Raw genomic sequence first — 18,718 nt, 5'->3', positions numbered from 1 at the left:
CACTTCACGCTTGTTTTGCCAACACAACGTGGCGTCTCTGGGGCGTAAACACGGTGACACTAATGAATATTAATGAAGTTGCACAATAGAGCGCGCTGATTGGTTTGAACCAAGCCTTACTCATGCATTAATGCATCACACTGTAAGACGTAATAAGACTCACTCTGGCACAGACGCCCAGTCTGCACGCTGGAATACAGCGCTATTATGTCATGACCGTGACGCAGCTTCAAAAATTCGTTTCAAACCGGAAGTACGAATTTGCTTGAAATAAAGCAAAAACAACCAATTTACACTTTTTAGTGAAATATAGGTGTCCTAATAGTGTTTTTAGCAGTGTGGGACACATATACGACTGTCAACAGCTCAAAAAATGTGTTTTGGTGTTTCGTGACCCTTTAAACCAATATTTGTGTCACTCTATAAAAATAACTAAACATTTTCAAACAAATTAATCAATGAACTCTAGGGAAAAAGGATTATGTGACACTAAGGACTTAAATAATAGCTATTAAAATGCATCTTTAACATCCTCAAAGGAATCAATTGGATTTTCAAACACAATAGAAAACATTTATACTTGTAATGTTTCAGTTTTACACTTGTTACACTTATTTTGACCAAATAAATTAATGTTTAATGTACAAAAGAGAATTCTGAATGTTGTTTTGAGTTGTTGTTGTTATTATTATTATTATTAATAAGTATTTTATTTCGCATTCCCAACATACTTAATACTGTAAAGAGTGCATTTTTATAATGATGGAATAAACGCTGTGTTTTATATATGTTGTGAAACTGACCTGTCGCGCTTTTGTCTGTACTGTAGGGTAAATCTGGTGAGCTGAACCAGTTGTTAAATGAAGTTCGGTCCATGCAGGAGAAGGCAGTGTTGTTTCAGCAAGAAAGAGATCAAGTGATGATGGCCCTCAAACAGAAACAAATGGAGACATCTGCACTGCAGAGCGAGGTAGAAAAGGCTGTGTTTGTTATTGTTACTGTTTGTTATTAATCATCACATCTTATAAGAATTGCAATAGTGGAATTACTGTTTATTCATGTTCTCCTGTCTGCCTGTAGCTCCAGCATACTCGCGATAAAGAGCAGCGGCTGAAGCAGGAGGTGGAGAGATTGCGCAATCACCTGTTAGAGATTGAGGATTCATACACACGGGAGGCTTTATCAGCTCAGGACAGAGAGGCAGAGCTGAGACGCAGAGTAACGCTGCTGGACGAGCGGCTCACGTCGTCCTCTAATGCCGTGGAGAGTGCAAGGTAAGTCTCTTTTAGTCTGAGGATGCAATTGCTTGGTCCAAACCCCTTCCCGTCACTAGTCTTTTTTATTTTTCCAAATTTTTGTATTGTTATTATAATGATTATTATTATTGTTATTATAATTAACATATGTGATACCACACATACTCTGGTCTGCTGCAAAACCTCTGAAGCCAAAAGTGTACATTTACATTATTATTAGCCCTCCTGTGAAATCTTTATTATTTTTCAAATATTCTTTGTTTAAATGAGCAAGGACATTTTCACAGTATTTCGTTTATGTTTGTTTTCTTATTTCTTTTAGTTTAGTTGGAAAAAACTAAATTGTAATAAAAATAATAATAATTTAAGTATCAATATTAATAGCTCACTTAAGATTTTTCCTCTTCAATTGGCTAGATCAGGGGTTTTCAAACTGTGGGAGGGGAGGGGTGCGCCAGCCCCTTTTAAGGGGGTTGCGAGACATTGAGTCGTGCACTCAAGTAAATTATGATGACTATTTTTATGCGTCCACTAAAGGGAATATGATTAATGTTTGCTCCACAGCTAACCTACAGGCACCTGTAGAGTTAATGCGTTCCAGTAAAATATATACAAATAAAATGGAGCACGTGTTTTATAAAATGATTGAAGGTGAAAACCCGTCAAACCGGTGAGCTGTCTTACAAAAAAATGGATCTTTCACTTACTTTGAAGACACTACTGACTAGTTATTTGCCTTAATAAGACAGTAATATAATTAAGGTGTTACGTGAAGTGCTTTATGAATGTTGCGTCACCAGGCTATTTGCGTTTCCTGCAGAGGCTCATGTGATTTTGGGTGTTTCATCTTTAGTTTTTCGACTTTACTGCAGTTCGTTTCAAGTTTCACTTTCTCTCATGAACATTTCATTCACGCCCCTGTGACAAACTGGGGTATTAGATGCGAATATAAAGTAAAGATTGGTGGAGGAGTGTTGTTTTAATGGAAAGCCGAATGGAAAGCAGAAAAAAAAACCTCTGCATTTCATTGTGTGTGCGTGCATGCGTGTGCAATCCTTTACTGACAGCTGTGTTTATTGATCTTGTGTGTGTAGATCTTTTCGGCAAAATGTCCTACATCATGGTAATAGTTGGATTGCGGTGTTTACTTCAATAATGCCAATAACATATGCAAACTCATGTCTTAATTCCATTTCTGTTTAGTTCAGTTATGACTTTAGACGAATTAAGGTAATCAAATATCGCCGTTTATATGGCACACTTTTAATCAAAGTATTGTCTTAATACTTAACATTTTTTGCATGTACGCTATGGCTCACACTTATTGACAGTGGAAGATGATTTATGGCTAGTAGTGTCAGGAATCTAACCACAGATTAGCATGTTGTCCTTACAGAAACAGGCTCAGCCATCACACTGAACCAGGCAAGCTATATATTTATGTTTCAATGTAATTAATACTACACACTTTAGACGCAATATGTAATATGTGAATGATGTTTGCACATGCATTATAATTTTGGGTCGAGGGAGGGGTGCCTGGAGGGCGCGAGTGAAATTTGAAAAACTTGGGGGGATGTGTATCCTAAAAGTTTGAAAACCCCAGGGCTGGATTACAGAACAAATCACTGTTATTCAGTAATTTGCCTAATTAACCTTCCTATTTAACCTGATCAATCTATATAAACCTTAGAATTGCACTTTAAGCTGAATACTAGCATCTTTTTAAAATATGTTATGTCATCGTGGCAAAGACAAAATAAATGAGCTGTTAGCAGTTAGTTACAAAACAAATGGCTGAAAAATGTATTGGAAAAAAATCTTCTGCATTAATCAGCACTTTTAAAAGAGTTACAATTCTGCTGGAGAGCTAATTATTTTGCCTTCAATCAGAATCGGTATTAGAAAGAGCTTTATTGCCAGGTATAATCACACATACAAGAAATTAGTTTTTGTGACAGAAGCTTCTACAGTGCAACAGGATGACAGAGACAGGACAAAAACAGATAAATATAAATGAATTTAAAAAAATAGACACAAATAGTGAATGCGGATATATAAAATGACAAGTGTATGTAAAGGTGTAAAAAAAAGTAGCAATGTTTGTTTCATAATTACTCTCATACTACACAACTATACATTATTAATGAACAAGGCTTTTGGAATCATCTAAACTTTCCCATTATGCCACCCCTGCTTCAACTCAAGTGTAAATGACTTCAAAGACATTGTTGTTGCTCACTATTTCAGAATAAACTCAGATTCCAGTATGACAATAGTAATCTGGTGCACAAGCGTTTTTCTGGTGTCGCTAATTAATTGGTGTATATTTTTAAAAGCTGTTTAAAACTGAAGTATACTTTGGACTTTACGTAAACAAATGTAGACTGTTGCATTGGTTCAGCTTCACTAATGTCTCAAACTGTGTGTGTTTCAGTCAACAGGCAAGCTTTCAGGTGGAGTCTCTTCAGGAGCAGCTGAACGGTGCTGTCAGACAGAGAGATGAAGCTCTTATTCAGCTCCGAGCTTCTCAAGATCAGGTCAACCAGTATGCAGTGTCACTCTCTAACCTGCAGATGGTGCTAGAGCAGTTCCAACAAGGCAAGACCTGTGTTTTGCTGTTCAGTTTAGTGTATTTTATATAAACAAAATATTTTGTACAGAATAATGAACATTAAAGATATTACAAATTCTGATTATAAGATTTTTTAATTAAAATGGAAATCTGCAATAAATCTTGAGTAAAACTGACATGTGTATATGTCTTTACAGAAGAAAAAGCCATGTACTCAGCAGAACTGGAAAAACACAAGAGAGAGAAAATGGAGTGGAGAAATAAAGCAGAAAGTCTTGAAGAAATTGCGGCTGCTCTTCGAGTCAGTTTAAACAGTCATGTACACTAAGCTCTACTTTCTGAACTGTGTTTGTGTGGATATACACAGTACATTAATGCTCAATATCTACATCTGTAAACTTAGATAAACCTGGATGAAGCGAACGCAGCTCTAGAATCTGCCTCTCGCCTCACTGACCAGCTGGACCTCAAAGATGAGCAGATAGAAGACCTGAACAAACAAGGTGAGGCAGAATGCTGAAATCAGCTCTACATTTTGATTCCTGTTGAGCTAGGACAGCAGTTCTCCACCATGTAAAGGCGCCTTGTTGTCTAGCACATTATTCAAAACCCCCACATATTGGCAAAGATAATTCCGTTGGTATTTCTGCTGTAATTATGACACCAGTGTTGTTTTCCAAATTGAACTTTACCGTGTGTATTTCAGGGCATTAAATGACATTAATTCTCTTGTCTATTTCGTGAACACAAACAGTAAGTTTGTCTGACAGGCAGTTCACTTAAAGGGCACCTAGGTTACTCCTTTTTTCAGAATAATATTTAAAATAAGTCTTTTATGTCTCCAGAATTTGTCTGTAAAGTTTCAGCTCAAAACACCCATCAGATTTTTTATTATACCTTTTGTAAGTTTCTGTTTTATACCTTTTAGCATTGGGTAGCAGGTTTGTTGTACTGCGCCTTTAAGGCTAGTCTTTCCAGCCCACCATTTCTACGTGCCTTTCTGTGTGCCTTAATCTCCTCCCTCGGCTGCCTCAGACAACATGCAGACATAAAGGAAGCAGATCTCACATAGAGTTTGTAATAAATACTACAGTAAGAACTTTACCAATGAGTATTTGGTGCATTTGTTGTGGAGTTGCAACGATGGGTCGCACACAATGTTGTTACAAAGTTCACGCACACACACAGACAGCGCTGACACACACACACAGTCGCAGCGCGTTTAGCTTTGCACTCTTTTTGCGTGCAAATGTGAAAGAATACAGGTTAATATCCACTGCAAAATAATCCTGATTTAACATCCACAAAGCGGGATTGAAGTGTCTTCTTTTATAATTGTTCTGACATGCGGCTGCAGTGATGAAGTAAAGCTGAAGTAAATCGCTGTGATTGATTACACATGTGCACTTTTAAAACATTTAAACTTACTCTTGATCACATTTGATGATGGTTGATGATCCTAGCAAACTGAACAGACCTTTTATTTCTGGTTGCTTTGCGCACGTCTGGTCTTGTTGATATGATCATACACGTTATCACCGGGACATGTTAATACACAGCTGTCAATCAATTCTTTGGGCGGGGGGATCGCACTGAAAACCGCTCCAATTGATCTACCGTTTTTATGTTGTTGAATTGAAAAAAGAAGGACTGTGTGTGTTTATATCACCCCAATATGACAGTCTATACACTACCTATGTCTGTCCAAACAGCTTGAAAAGTAGATATTTCACCATAGCTGCCTTTTAATGGCTACTATCACTGATATGATACATTGTTATGGATTGGTATGTTGATCTTAAGATTTTTTAATATTACAATGCATCACTGGTTTGCAGAAAATATTGATTTTAGAATACATTTTTGATTAATTTAGACACACTACAATTTTTATATTTTTTCAGTTTATTATTAATTTACTACCAACACACACATTGTCCATAGACTGTAAAAAAATATGGATGTAGTATCCTTGACGTCACCCATAGATTTCTGAAGAGCGCAAAATAAGCTACAAGTGGGCGTGGGCAATCGTCGCCATTTTGTTCGCACGTTATCACTCTGACCTAGGGTAACCAAACATGGGAAAAGAGGCAGGGTGTTAGCATAACACTGTACTACAACATTTCAGGTGACAGTTCCAGAACTTTTAAGAATAAGAATTTCACTCGCATGGGAAATGAAGGCCACTTGAATGGTTTGTGAGCACAATTAAGTTCACACAGCAAACCAGCGAAACCTAACTGTCTTTCAAGTCGCCGCGCCCTTAATTGTGCACTTATTATAAATAAAACAAATGAGTTATAAAAACATTCACCCCCTCACAGTTGTCATGAAGGGTAATATTAGCTATGTGTATCAAAACCATCTTTTGAACCATATATATAATTTATCAGCTGTAAAATTGGCCAATTTAGCATAGCAGTCAGTTGACATCTGGAGTTTCTGGAGCCAGCCCCTAATGGTTAGTTGATGAATTGCAGTTTCACTTCCGTATTGGCTTCATGAGGGAGAGCAAGATTTTGCCACGTTACTCACACCACACCATCTACATGAGTGCCAGATTGGGATGCAACAACTAAAGTATTAGTTGATGAAAATCTTTGCAGCTCATGATTATAATGTCTAAAGCAGCAAAAGCTGAGCAATGTCTAACAGAAACAGCTGATCATCTAACAACACAGAGGCTGGATAACTTTTTTTTGTCTTAACAGTATTAGTTAACTGGATAAGTCTGTGTCCGTGCCCTCTCAGCACTAATGCTTCTCTGCACATCTTTAGTAAATCCTAATGGCAAAAAAGTATTAGCACTGACTCAAGCTGTTTGTTGGTCCTTTGCATTCTGATACACATCATTCGTTTGGAAATATTTATATTTGAGATAAAAGGTTAACAAACAAAACCCATATCATTTGTAAGGGTTGCTAGTACCAGATGAAATTCTCTCGAAATGTGTGCATAAAGTATAATTTTATAATTGATAAAATTACTTCTTAATAGATTAATATATATATATATATATATATATATATATATATATATATATATATATATATATATATATATATATATATATATATATATACACACATTTATTATAATTGTTTATATTTTTATTTCCGTCTTTTTCAGATGTATGTTTTATATTAAGATGTATTTTTTTTCAACTAGAGCATCTCAATTGTGTTTTTGTTTTTTTTTCTAATTAAGATTTGCCCATTACACTCTGGTTGCTTTTGTGAGTTAATACTGTAACTGGCACTGTAAGATAGGCACCTAATATTAGGGATGTGCGATCAGGTTTTTTTGAGAATGAATATAGATATATATTCGAGTCCTGATCGGTAGGTATTGTCTGATTGCAAACAAGTCTAAAAACCTATAGTCTATATCTTGATCAATATAACATTAAATTGAATTATAAGGCTACCTAATTCGAAGGTATCTGCAAATATTATATCTTTGGCTTAGTAAAACAATATCAGATTGTGGCAAGATGCACAAATAACAAGGATTTCTGAATCATCCGTAATCCATATACCACATTTAAGAACAACGTAGTGTTCATTACATAAGACGTAAAGCCATGAAACATTTAGACTACATAAAAAAGTTTCATATGTATTTTAAGTTGCACAATAAGCAACATCTTTTTCTGAAGAGACTTATAAACCTCAAATGAGCTAGGAAGATTGGGAACCATTAAATGATGCTCATGACTGTGCTTTATGTAGTGGTTTAAGCTTGATTAATATCTATGCAGATACATGTGCATTAGTGAAAGAGAGATAGAGAGTAGGAAGGTCTGTAAATGGTATAGATGTTTAGCATTCTTTTGCATCTCCTCTCTTATGATTTATGGCACGTCAGTATAGCCTAACTGTGTAGACTGAGATTCTCTTTTTCCATCCACCCAGTCTTTCTGTCTCAGCCATCTCTTTCTTCTCTGTTCATATCAAGCCACAAATCCACAATGCACTGCTGTCGGTCAGAGCAGTAGAGGAGGGTGAGAGATGAGTGCTGGGATTTTTTACTGCATCTGTCAAAGGACGACTGAAGAGAACGGAGACAGTATGATAGAAAACGGTTCATTTTTGCTTAGCACAGCACAAGTGCAGCCGACAGACATTCCAAGGTGTTTAGCACAGTCGGGAACTCTTTCACCCTCTCTTATCGCTTTGTTCCTGTGGTCCCTGGAGGTAAATTCTCAGGGGAAAACTCTCAGGAAAATTCTCAGGAGCCGTATCGCCAAACGGTCTGGACTTGCGAAGGGTGTTGATGATAAAGGCATTTAGAGCTTGTCACACTTCTTTGTTATTTCTCCACGAGACATTCCCAGACATACTTTAAGCCCATACCAGTGTTATTACTGTTTATATTAAGGTGCGCACACACTTACTTAATAGCCCTACGCAAACACTTATTCTCTGCTGTTTGCATTAACGCATAACTAAGTGGTATACCACAAAAATGAACACTCACTTTGTAAAACTGGCTTCAGCTAAAAATAAACGTCGCTTGGAGGTGGCTTATAACTTTGTGAGGAGTGTGCTGTAAATTGAAAATATTATTACTATTATTATTTTTAAAGGAATCGCTGCCAGGTCTTAATATTGTACTGAGCAATTCCATACAAATGTAAACCATGCCATGAGAAAAACAGTCAAATAACAAAACCGTTTTTAAGTTGTTTGTTACAGTACTGTATACAAATTCCAAAAAAATGTTTCTGTCATCGTATTTTATTTACCAAAGTCACACAAGTACCAATTTCACATCTGTAACAGAGAGATGTCACGTCCATAATGAAGCTTTACCCTCATAAATGCCAAAAAATTCTAATAAAATAAACATTTTTAATTAATAGAGAGCCAAATCTTAGAGAGAATTTGGCGTCAACAGTTGAGGCTGGTGGTAGTGGTGTAATATTGTGGGGGATATTTTCTTGGCACACTTTGGGCCCATTAGTACCAATTGATGGACCAAAATTTCTGAGGGATATTTCAAGTACCTTGTTGAATCTATGCCATGAAAGATTAAGGCAGTTCTGAAGGCAAAAGGGGGTCCAACCTGGTACCAGTAAGGTGTACCTAATGAAGTGGCCAGTGAGTGTACATTGCTATTTAAACTGGATTTATCAACTTTTCAAAGAGGGAAATTAATTCTTTTATTTCTTTGTTGTTGACTTTTTATTTCCCACTTCAGAAGTTGTAATTAAAGTTCTAAAAAAAGATCTACTGGGTAACCACCATGAAAAAGCAAAGGATAATAAAGAAATCATTATAATGAGGTCTTGTTAATGGTTAAAAATAAACAATAAATGTGTCTCGAGCAGAAATTAGTTGCTCAGAAGGCAATTCGTTAAACCAGAGCATCAACAACAAAGACTGCATTGATATTTGCCTTCCTTTTGGGCTCAACGTGAAGCTTTTGCTTTTTGTAGTTCAATAATTACAAAAATATCAAAGGCGCTGTGAGATGATAGGTAAACATAACCCCTGAGCTTCACACAATGCTGCAATCACAATGCAACATCTGTTCAACTGCAACAAGTTTTCACCCCAGCTACGGTCACTTCCATAAATCTGGAACTGCTCTATTACAAAATTAAAATTAACAAGTCATTACTTAAGCACTTCAATGCCATGATCGTTCAAGAATCATTTTAATTTGCTGATTTGGTGATCAAGAAACATCAGCGTTGAAAACTCTTGTTCTAATTTCTTTTTTATAAATCGTAGATGTTGTTTAGGTTTTATGTTGAATTGAGGGTTTCAGAGAACAGACTTTATCTGAAATTTGAATATTGTGTGGAAACAAACAAAAAATAAAGGTGCCACATCTACAAGAAGCCTAACAAAGTAACATTTTTTGTCTTTATTAATGGGTTTGTTTTAGACAAACCTCAAGTAGACCTAAATTCTACCTATGACAGCAATACATAATGAAGAAAATGTAACCAAATGCTGTAACAACTTGTGCTTGAATGTGTTTAACAGTGGAAGTGAGACAGGAGATGTTGGAAGAGGCTCAGAGGAAACTCATGAACCTCCTGAACACCACTGAAGGCAAAGTGGATAAGTAAGTCCAAAACATTCTAATATTTTAAAAAGGGCGTTCCTGTGAAATATCATCCAACATGTTTAACTTTTGACAGGGTTTTGATGAAGAATCTTTACCTGGGCTACTTCCACACCCCCCAAAATAAGCGTGGCGAGGTGCTGAGGCTTATGGGTAATGTGCTTGGCTTGGACCGAGATGAGGTGGGCCAGGTGGGTCAGCGATCTCTGCTTCTCATTCTGTAAATTCCTCTCTATACTCCCTTTTAAAACACAACTATTCCTCTTTGCAAATGCAAATCTACTCGGATCCTCATATTTACATTCATCAAACGTTGTAGTGTCCCATTTTTTAGAGATGAAGAGCAGCCTCCTTCGCATTTTGTCATTTCCTCCTCATTTCTGTCTGACCCTAGTTGTGAAATTCCTCTTGCTTTCATCACTCTCAAGTGTGGCTCTGTTCCAGTCCTTGTCTCACCCCTGAAACGTGACTGTTAAGTGTAATACTCAACCTCTTGACTCCTCAGGATCTCCGCCCTGCTTCTAATTTTTTTTTTTTTACAATTATCTCGTGTTTGATGTCCGCATGAGGGTTTCCATCAGATGTTAAAAAGATTTTTCCACTCATCTTACCTCATGTGTTTAATTTGGCACAAGCCTTAAGCTGCCCACGCTGGTCTTGTTGAAAAAGGTTTTTGTTTTGAGTGCTTTGAAGGAAGACTTCAAGTTGCGTTCGGCTCACGCTGGTAATCTGGATATCGAGAATTCTGCTTTTGGTAGGACGGCCTGTACTAAACGACATGTCAATGTCCCCGAAACCTTGCACGCATATGACCACATTCATTTGGCTGCCTGCTAATAGGGCTGATTTGTTTTCTGTTGGACAAGCTGTTTTTGCATTTAGATCCTGGTGGGGCTGAATTTCTCAATAACTAATACAGATCAGTTCTGATGATAAAGCAGGATGTGGCTTCATTTTTTCTTGGAAAACACTAGACACTTTTAGCCATTATCCTCGAAGGGGCAAAATCTGTACAGTGTTTTTCCTTTTGCAACAAATTGCACTGCAATCCTTTGCAAGCCTTTTTACTTTTACATTTGAGAATCAATTGGGTTGTAAAAAAGTGAGCGTTGCGTACCAGAACTGAACTGCACACTTTTGCATAATTTCTGTTTTTTAAAAATTCTAGTTTTTAAACCTATATTAAAACTAAGCATTTTCAGAACCCCAGAATGCCTAAAATGTTCAGCATTTAGATGAAAATTGTGTCTATTTAGAATTACTGTTAGTTCTTCAACTAAAACTCATCAAAACAGGAAAAAGTTACTGTGGTATCTGTAGTTAAAGTTTCAACAAACAATAATATGGCGGAATTTAGCTGCACAATATATCTAGGTGTATATGCAGAATGGGGTATATGCCGAAGCATGCTAATAGGACTTTTAATTTGCCAGTAACCTGGGTTAAGCGCTTCCGGCGAATTGAATGCCAATGCAAAATCCGGTGCGTTTAAGGTCTGTTTTCTTTAAAAATCAGCAATCTCCACTGGCTGAGTGATATCCGATTTAAAGTGCGTCTCAGATTGTACAAGAAGCACTGCATTAAATTACATTTCCCCCGCCATATCTTTATAATATGAGCATTTATTTTTACCCCAGTATATTCAATGGAGCTTCTGCGTTAGCCTGCCGATTCTGACGGGCTCGTTCGAGTGAACAGCTTTTTGTCTCGCTTTATGCTTGAGCAACTAAATAAATGCTAAAGTTTATTTAACTGAATGTATTTTAATGACATTACAACATCGATGCTGTATAAGGAACCGTATAAAATGGAAAAAAGTTCACAATAACAGGTCACCGGAAGTGTATCAGCATGGGAACAGCACTAGCTCGGCATATACCCTATAGAAGGTGCAGTATGTAAGTTTGACACCCAGTAGTTGAACTAGGTATTGCATGCCTGGTTCAAAGCACACACAAGAGCAGGTTGCCAGATTAGGGACCAGCAGGAGTGTGCCAGACTATGGAACCTGAAGGCTGATTTATATTGTGTTTTAAATTAAAGCAATGAAGGAATAATTTTTCCATGACATTTATTGCCATACTACTGAAAGCAGCAGCAGCAGAGTTTACCTCAGATCATGAAAATAAAATAAATCATTTGAAATTGAACCTTAGAACTGTGAAACAATGCAAACCAACACTTATCAGTGATTCAGCATCTACATTTAATGTTAAAGATGTTTGATATGTATTAATTAGATTATAAACCTTAACATTTCATTGGAGTGCAGTTATATTCTGTGCTTCTGAATGGCTGTATTTAAATTTCTTTCATGTTTAGTCTATTGCAAACGGACAAGTTGCTTATCGCTGCCAATCTCATCATGTATCGTGTTATGACCCAGGGTTACAATGTAACCTGCTCACCTAATGTTTATGTTTAGAATATTTATATATTTTTTCTAATTAATAACCACCTTACGTGAAACTCTGAATCTGCGTCTTATCTGACGCACATTTTGAGAGCCTTCATGTCTGAATGTACCAGATACACTGTTTTCCACCAAAGCAATCCTGGGTGCTGAAATATAAATAGTTAAACGGGCATTGGGTGTGTTAAATGACCAAAACAAAGACGTAATGCACATATCTGACTACAGCAAAAAAAAAAATAATAATAATAATAATAATAATCTGACTTCAGCATTGTTTTTCACATAAACGAGTACTGCATGTTCACTTAGCATGTTTCCTAAATATCTGCAAACTTATAATTATATTATTATTATGTAATTATATTATTGCAAAAATACATGGTAATATTTGTGTACTTTAGAAGAGTCACAAACTTTAACACAGCACCTCGACCATTTTCTAATCTTCTTTTCAGCCGAAGTGACTTTAGTGGAAAGGGAAGCAAATTTTCACTGTCAAACCAAAAAGTGGACAGAGAACCCAAATAATACACTTTCAAATAAAGTACAATTTAACCTTGGAAGTATATCAAACCTAATCTTACTCCAGCAAATGAATGACAGTTTATTTATTGTTATGCTATATAAACCTCACTTTTTATTTTGATTGGCTTTTGTGTTTGCCAATTATGCAAAAAAATCCCAAAAATGTAAATAGCGAAGTCACTGAAGTGCAAATTGTTTGACGATTCATTTTGTATTTTGTTTGTAAATTCAATTTTTATCATAGAATCCTAGATAAGTGGTACAAATAGGGGATTTGGCTAAAGCGATTGAGCAATATTAGACAGACAGACAGCAGGCAGAAATCAGGAAGTTGAGGGGAGACAGAGAGACAGACAAAACTGAATTAGATGACAGATCCATGCCAGTCCTGCACCAAAAGTATTCCCTTACCCACAATCCAATAGAAGTAGGCTGGGGTCTGGCAGGAGCGACTCCAACTATTCAGCAAGTGGTGAGCAGAATTACCCAACAGCCCCAAGAGAAGAGAGAAAGAAAGGGGGAAAGTAAATACGTGTGTGTGTTTCTGGGTCACACACATCTACTTTCCATTTCAAACCATATTTTCTTTCTCCAGTCCTCCCCACACCTTTCTCACATATTTTATGCGGTACATTAAATTTTCCACTCAAGACTTCTGTTTACAACTTTAGTGACTAAAAATAATCTTGGTTTGCTTTTTTTTTGGTTAAAAAAAAAGTCTGAATCAGTGGTTTTGAACTTGAAGATTGCATTCATTAGCTCTGGTCGAGTCTGTTCAGTGGAATTCGGTATCTCACTGAACTTTAAACAGTTTTATCTTGTATGACTGAGTGGGTAAAAATACTATTTTACACACAAGCAGACACAGCACAAGCATAAATACTCCCTCTGACCTAGTACTGACTGATTTTTTCTTTCTGCAGTTGTTAAAGGAAGAGGTCAAGAGTGGGATGACTGGATGGGTCTCGAGTTGGCTGGGTGGCAGAGCTGTTCAGAGTGTACCAAACACCCCTCAAAGGCCAACGCAAGCACAGAGCCTCAACTCGGTGGGCGCACATACTTATGCACACGCACAGTCATTGTTAACTTGTGTATGGTTCACTTACACTGGTATCTTTTAAAGTCTTTCTCTGAGATGTTCGTGAAGTTCCTGGAGGTAGAGTCTTCCCCTGCACTTCCTGCCCCAAAACTTCCTATGTATGACATCAAGCCCCTGAGTGCGCCCCCTCCTGGCCGGAGTACCGCTAACACACCTGCATCAGGTAGAATGTCAAGATGAACATAATGTATCAGTGCAGTTTTCATTGTTTTTTGGACTTTATTGGCATTAGCCCATATTATTTTTTTTTAGATTTCTTTTGTAAATGTTTTGATATATTTGGTTTTAAAATGTGCATGAACATTTCCCCCACTTTTCACATGAAAGGAACATGAAATATGAAAATGTAATCACCCTGAAGCTGTTCAAACATTTAGCTTTTTTTCTATAGAAAGAAAAACAAGAATCGTAGAGAAATTACTATGGAAGTCAATGGCTACTGGTTCATAAAAGTCTTTAAAATATCTTCCCTGGTAACTTAAATCTATATATGGCAACATTATCTCAGAATAAAATGTTTATTTTATAAAAAGAATGATCACTTTAAAATTATTTTTAAATTTATTTTTTGTTATGTTTATTTTTCTTAGACAAAATAGTATAAAAGTTGAACATCAAACATTTCCCAGGTATCAGTCATTAAATTAAGATGCATATTAGAAATTTATATTTTTTAATCTGAATTTAAGGTAGAATTTGAATATCTGTCCACTCATAATAACTTAATTTGAGAGGTAAGGTCTGATTGTAAAGCAATATAACTAACTGTAAGTTTTTATAATCATTCTTATTCTCTGATAATAATGTACATGCCAGAACTATGGCTGCGTCCGAAATAGCCTACTAATCAGCAGGTACTGCATTTGAATAAAAATTTACTAAATTAAAAAAAGTATATTCTATACAGTATGAATGTGAGCAGTATGAAAGGAACTTGGATGTACTACATCTGCCATTTTGTCACCATCACATGACCTACTTGCGTCAGTTGCGTCGCTTCTCTCCCATTCATGAATTCTCTCGCGGTGCATCATGGAGTAGGTCATCCGGGTACTTCTGACTTACTGTTTATCGAATTCTCTGAATTCTGTCATACTACTTTGCTCGCATACTATTTTTTCTGTACTATATAGTATGGAAGTATGTGATTTCAGTTGCAGTCTATAAATATAATGATGAGACAGAGGAACAGGGTAGTGGGAATATTTTTTTCAATGAACTATAAACAAATGGACCACCATTCGGAAACTACCAAAGCTTGAGCATTTAAAATGACAGTGTTTGCATATGACAGCTTGATTAACATTGAACGTTTTGATTTTTATTTTGATTGGATCATTCTAGTGTGAATCAGAATCAAACTTCTGAGCAGGCTGTACATTTCACTGTCTGCATAAAAAATTTGGCTTTATTATAGTTCGAATTATAGATTTTTGGTAAACTGTAAGTAAAACTGTAGCTATGTTTCATCCACCTATTTTTATGTGAATTTTGGATATGCGCATAAAAAAATGGTTGATGGAAATGCTAAGATGCGCATAAACTTTAAAAATGCACATAAAAAACGTATGCACATAACTGAGTGGGATAAACTTGATAAATGATAATGCAAGTGAATGGATTAACCAGCAGGCTGGCCACATTATAAAACATCTGCAATGATGTTTTGGTCATTCTCAACCATTTCAGTATTAGTGTTATTATAATATTAATTACCTCCAGATCTGCCAGGAGCGTATGTGCTCTGTGTCTCACGCCTTTAAACGCCCCCATGTGTTTATTGTGTCTCACCTCTGTCTTCTGAGGTGCAAATCATTTATTAAATAAAGAAAAGATTCACGCAGCTTCTTCTACCGCAGCAAATTTCATTTATACTTTTGATGTTTGCCACCAGTTTATCAGGAAGTGATGATTTTGTTCTCTTTGACTCGTTGAATAAAAACGCTGCTTCATTCGCACGTGTTTTATGCATTTTTTCAAGTTTAGCGCATACATTTAATTTGCATCTTTGTATGGAAGCATAGCTTGTGTTGGTACACCCTTCTAATGCTGCTCATGCTTTTTCAGGTGTTTCAGGCCCAGGTAAGCGCAGCGGGGATTCAAACCCCTTCCTTGCGCCCCGCTCTGCAGCCGTACCTCTCCTCAATCCCACAGGCGCAGGCAGCACAGCTGGTGCGGGGGGGCACCTGCTAATGAAGCCCATCTCGGACGCCCTGCCCACCTTCACACCCGTACCTGTGTCTGCTGAGGCCAGCGGTGGAGCTGTGCTGAAAGATTTACTCAAGCAGTGATTATCCAGCGGTACTGCCACTCAAAGCACTTTAGCTTATCAGGACACTAACTGATTCAGATACTTCCAATGGCAATCAGCCATTTTAGGAATTAAAAAAGATAAAGCATCTTCTAAGAGGCTGCTGTGCTTGTGAAATTTGAGGCCTAAGTTTGACAGAATTTAATTGACTGAGGGAAGATTACATTATCCAATACTGTTGCGACCTTCTACCAACATTTATTTAATGTTGTGCAAACATTCAGCTAGGTGTTTTTAAGACAAAAGGAGGTGTTTCATGTTTTTCTAGTGTGCTCAGAGACTGTCTGATGCTGTCTGGAATCCACTACACAGCGGATTCATTAAAGCCTTTCCACTTCTGCAAAAACGCTACAGATACGTTTTGAAAATCCTCCAGTATGAACGGTTGGCCGTACGGTGTGGCAGGTGCAATGACGGTTAATCAAAAATTGACATTGGATCTTGGGTTTAGACTGCTGCACATGCGGAACAAGTGTGCGTCGACACTATTTATTTGTATATCAGTCATTTTTTCACTGTTTATGCAGTGGAGAGGAGCTAAAATGCATCTGCAATATTCAGACCTTGCTATAAGGTTGAAAGAAATATTATGTACATACAATTTGGAAAATATTGCACACGCATAAGAAGTCTGAGAAGAAATGAAAGAGTAAGAATGACCTGTAAAAAATCTGTATTCGTTTATATTATCAGAGGACTTCTGATTCAATGGGTTTCAACCAAAAATGCCATCTTCTTAAGGCCTAATATGAAGAATTTTCTTTTTTAGTGTTTTTCCTTTTCTTTTTTTTAGAGAGAGACAGAAAAAATGGCCTTAGTAATTCTCTCTTTGGTTACTCTACCTTTCAAAACAGCTGGGTGCACTTGATTTATATAGATTTAGGGTACATTTATACAGTTAGGGTATATATTTTGCGCTGGTGTTTATTTAAAGTTGATAAATCTTTTTGAAAGACTGCTCATGAAAGTGATACTCAACAACAGTGTTTCTCTTTTCATCAGAATAAACTCTTCTCTACGTATTTTTGCATTTTTTCCATCTCATTCTGTGTTTGAGTGCTATTTTTTTATACATTATGGATTCATTAATACTATGCAAAAAAACTTCAGCTATTTCTTTGTTAATCAGTAAACTGAATCAAATGCTTAAATTGTACGTTTCTACTCCAGATCTTTAAGACTTGCGCAAGTTTGTTGATCTTTTGCATCAGTGTTTTTTTCTTTCTCTGCAGACTATGTCATCGCAAGGCTGTAATTTTAAAGTGCTTATGGAGGCAGTGGTCATGAGCATTATCAGACCAGATTAACCTCAAAAGGGAATGTCCGTCTCTCCCAGTACGTCTCAAAGGAAAACCCCATCTGGAATTCCAGTTGTAGTGTAACCGCGTCTAATACAACACTTTTTTTCTGGTGTGTAGATTCTTAGAATAATTAACCATTTTCAAACTAAATTGGTCTTGACATCCAGTTTCAAATTACAAATTGGATAACTAATACATCTAATGCTCTTCTGTAGTGGCCCGCTTGAAATCTACCACGTATTTGTGGCGTCCTGAAATGTATAACCGTTGCTTTAGATGGTGGAAACTGTTTCAGGGTGTTGGATATGTTAAATGTAAGCAGGTGTCATATTTTAATGCGAACTTTTCTCACACGGCACTCGCAAAGCCAGACAAAATAACCCTGCCCTCACCAGGGAACACCTGCTTTAGCCTCCCACATTCCTTTCAGCCATTTTTCCCGCTGCTAGATTGTGTACATTTGAACTATCATAACTCTGCTGTCGCTTTTATCAGCGTCAGATCAAGTCTAAACACTTTTATATCTCAAGGATCTCCATCCAAATGGGCTTTTGCCTGGAGGGTGTGTTAGTCTGGCAGGCTTTGATCACCTTGAACCTGAAAATATTTGTATTTAAGTGTCTATGAATGTCTGAGTGATTAAAAGGGTGTTCTGTAGCACATCACTGATGTATTCAAAGGCTCACTCAGCTATTTACTGATGCAAACTGCCACAGTGCACTCTTGAATACTCTTGAGTCGTTACTTATTTTAAGTAATTATACTTGGTAAACACTATGTTCTGAATAGTATGAATGTGTGCAGTGCAAATGTTCTAGATTTGCTAATTTGTCATGTCATTATCCAGTAGGGCTGCAACTGTTTCAGTGTTGATATCATGTGATCAATCGCAATAGTCACATCATTCACAAGTTCAGCCTCAGTTTATTCTTACCTCAGGACAATTAATTGGAATTCTAGCTGATCAAGACCCATTCTTTTAAGTGATTGTGAAGTTTAACTTTAACAGGGTGCTTGTTTTCTTTGTTTTTAAGGCCTATGAGTGTGATATTTCAAGTGCATTTAAATAATGTGGATAAGAAATTATTTCAATATCAATGATGCAGTTTTATTTGCTTAGCTTTAATTATTAAATACAGTTAGACTCTCCAAAA

The 18,718-nt window shown here is 36.7% G+C and overlaps 1 protein-coding gene across 2 annotated transcripts in view; it reads left to right on the top strand.

Annotated features, from left to right (window-relative positions):
- trip11 (thyroid hormone receptor interactor 11) overlaps positions 1-17,285 on the top strand; it is a 33,614-nt gene extending 16,329 nt beyond the window's left edge. For both annotated transcript variants that reach the window (XM_021480490.3, NM_001278703.1), the window contains exons 13-22: positions 830-970; positions 1,081-1,274; positions 3,694-3,857; positions 4,029-4,132; positions 4,235-4,334; positions 9,831-9,912; positions 9,989-10,103; positions 13,777-13,899; positions 13,977-14,115; positions 16,020-17,285. In XM_021480490.3, coding sequence (XP_021336165.1) covers positions 830-970; positions 1,081-1,274; positions 3,694-3,857; positions 4,029-4,132; positions 4,235-4,334; positions 9,831-9,912; positions 9,989-10,103; positions 13,777-13,899; positions 13,977-14,115; positions 16,020-16,243 — 1,386 coding nt within the window. In that variant the 3' untranslated portion in view covers positions 16,244-17,285. The remainder of the gene's footprint in view (positions 1-829; positions 971-1,080; positions 1,275-3,693; positions 3,858-4,028; positions 4,133-4,234; positions 4,335-9,830; positions 9,913-9,988; positions 10,104-13,776; positions 13,900-13,976; positions 14,116-16,019) is intronic.
- The last annotated feature ends 1,433 nt before the right edge of the window (positions 17,286-18,718 follow it).

This window comes from Danio rerio, chromosome 13 (genome assembly GCF_049306965.1).
Source record: "Danio rerio strain Tuebingen ecotype United States chromosome 13, GRCz12tu, whole genome shotgun sequence".
Lineage (NCBI taxonomy): Eukaryota > Metazoa > Chordata > Actinopteri > Cypriniformes > Danionidae > Danio > Danio rerio.
Note: the sequence above shows the minus strand (reverse complement) of the source record. Positions and strands in the feature narration are given on the sequence as shown.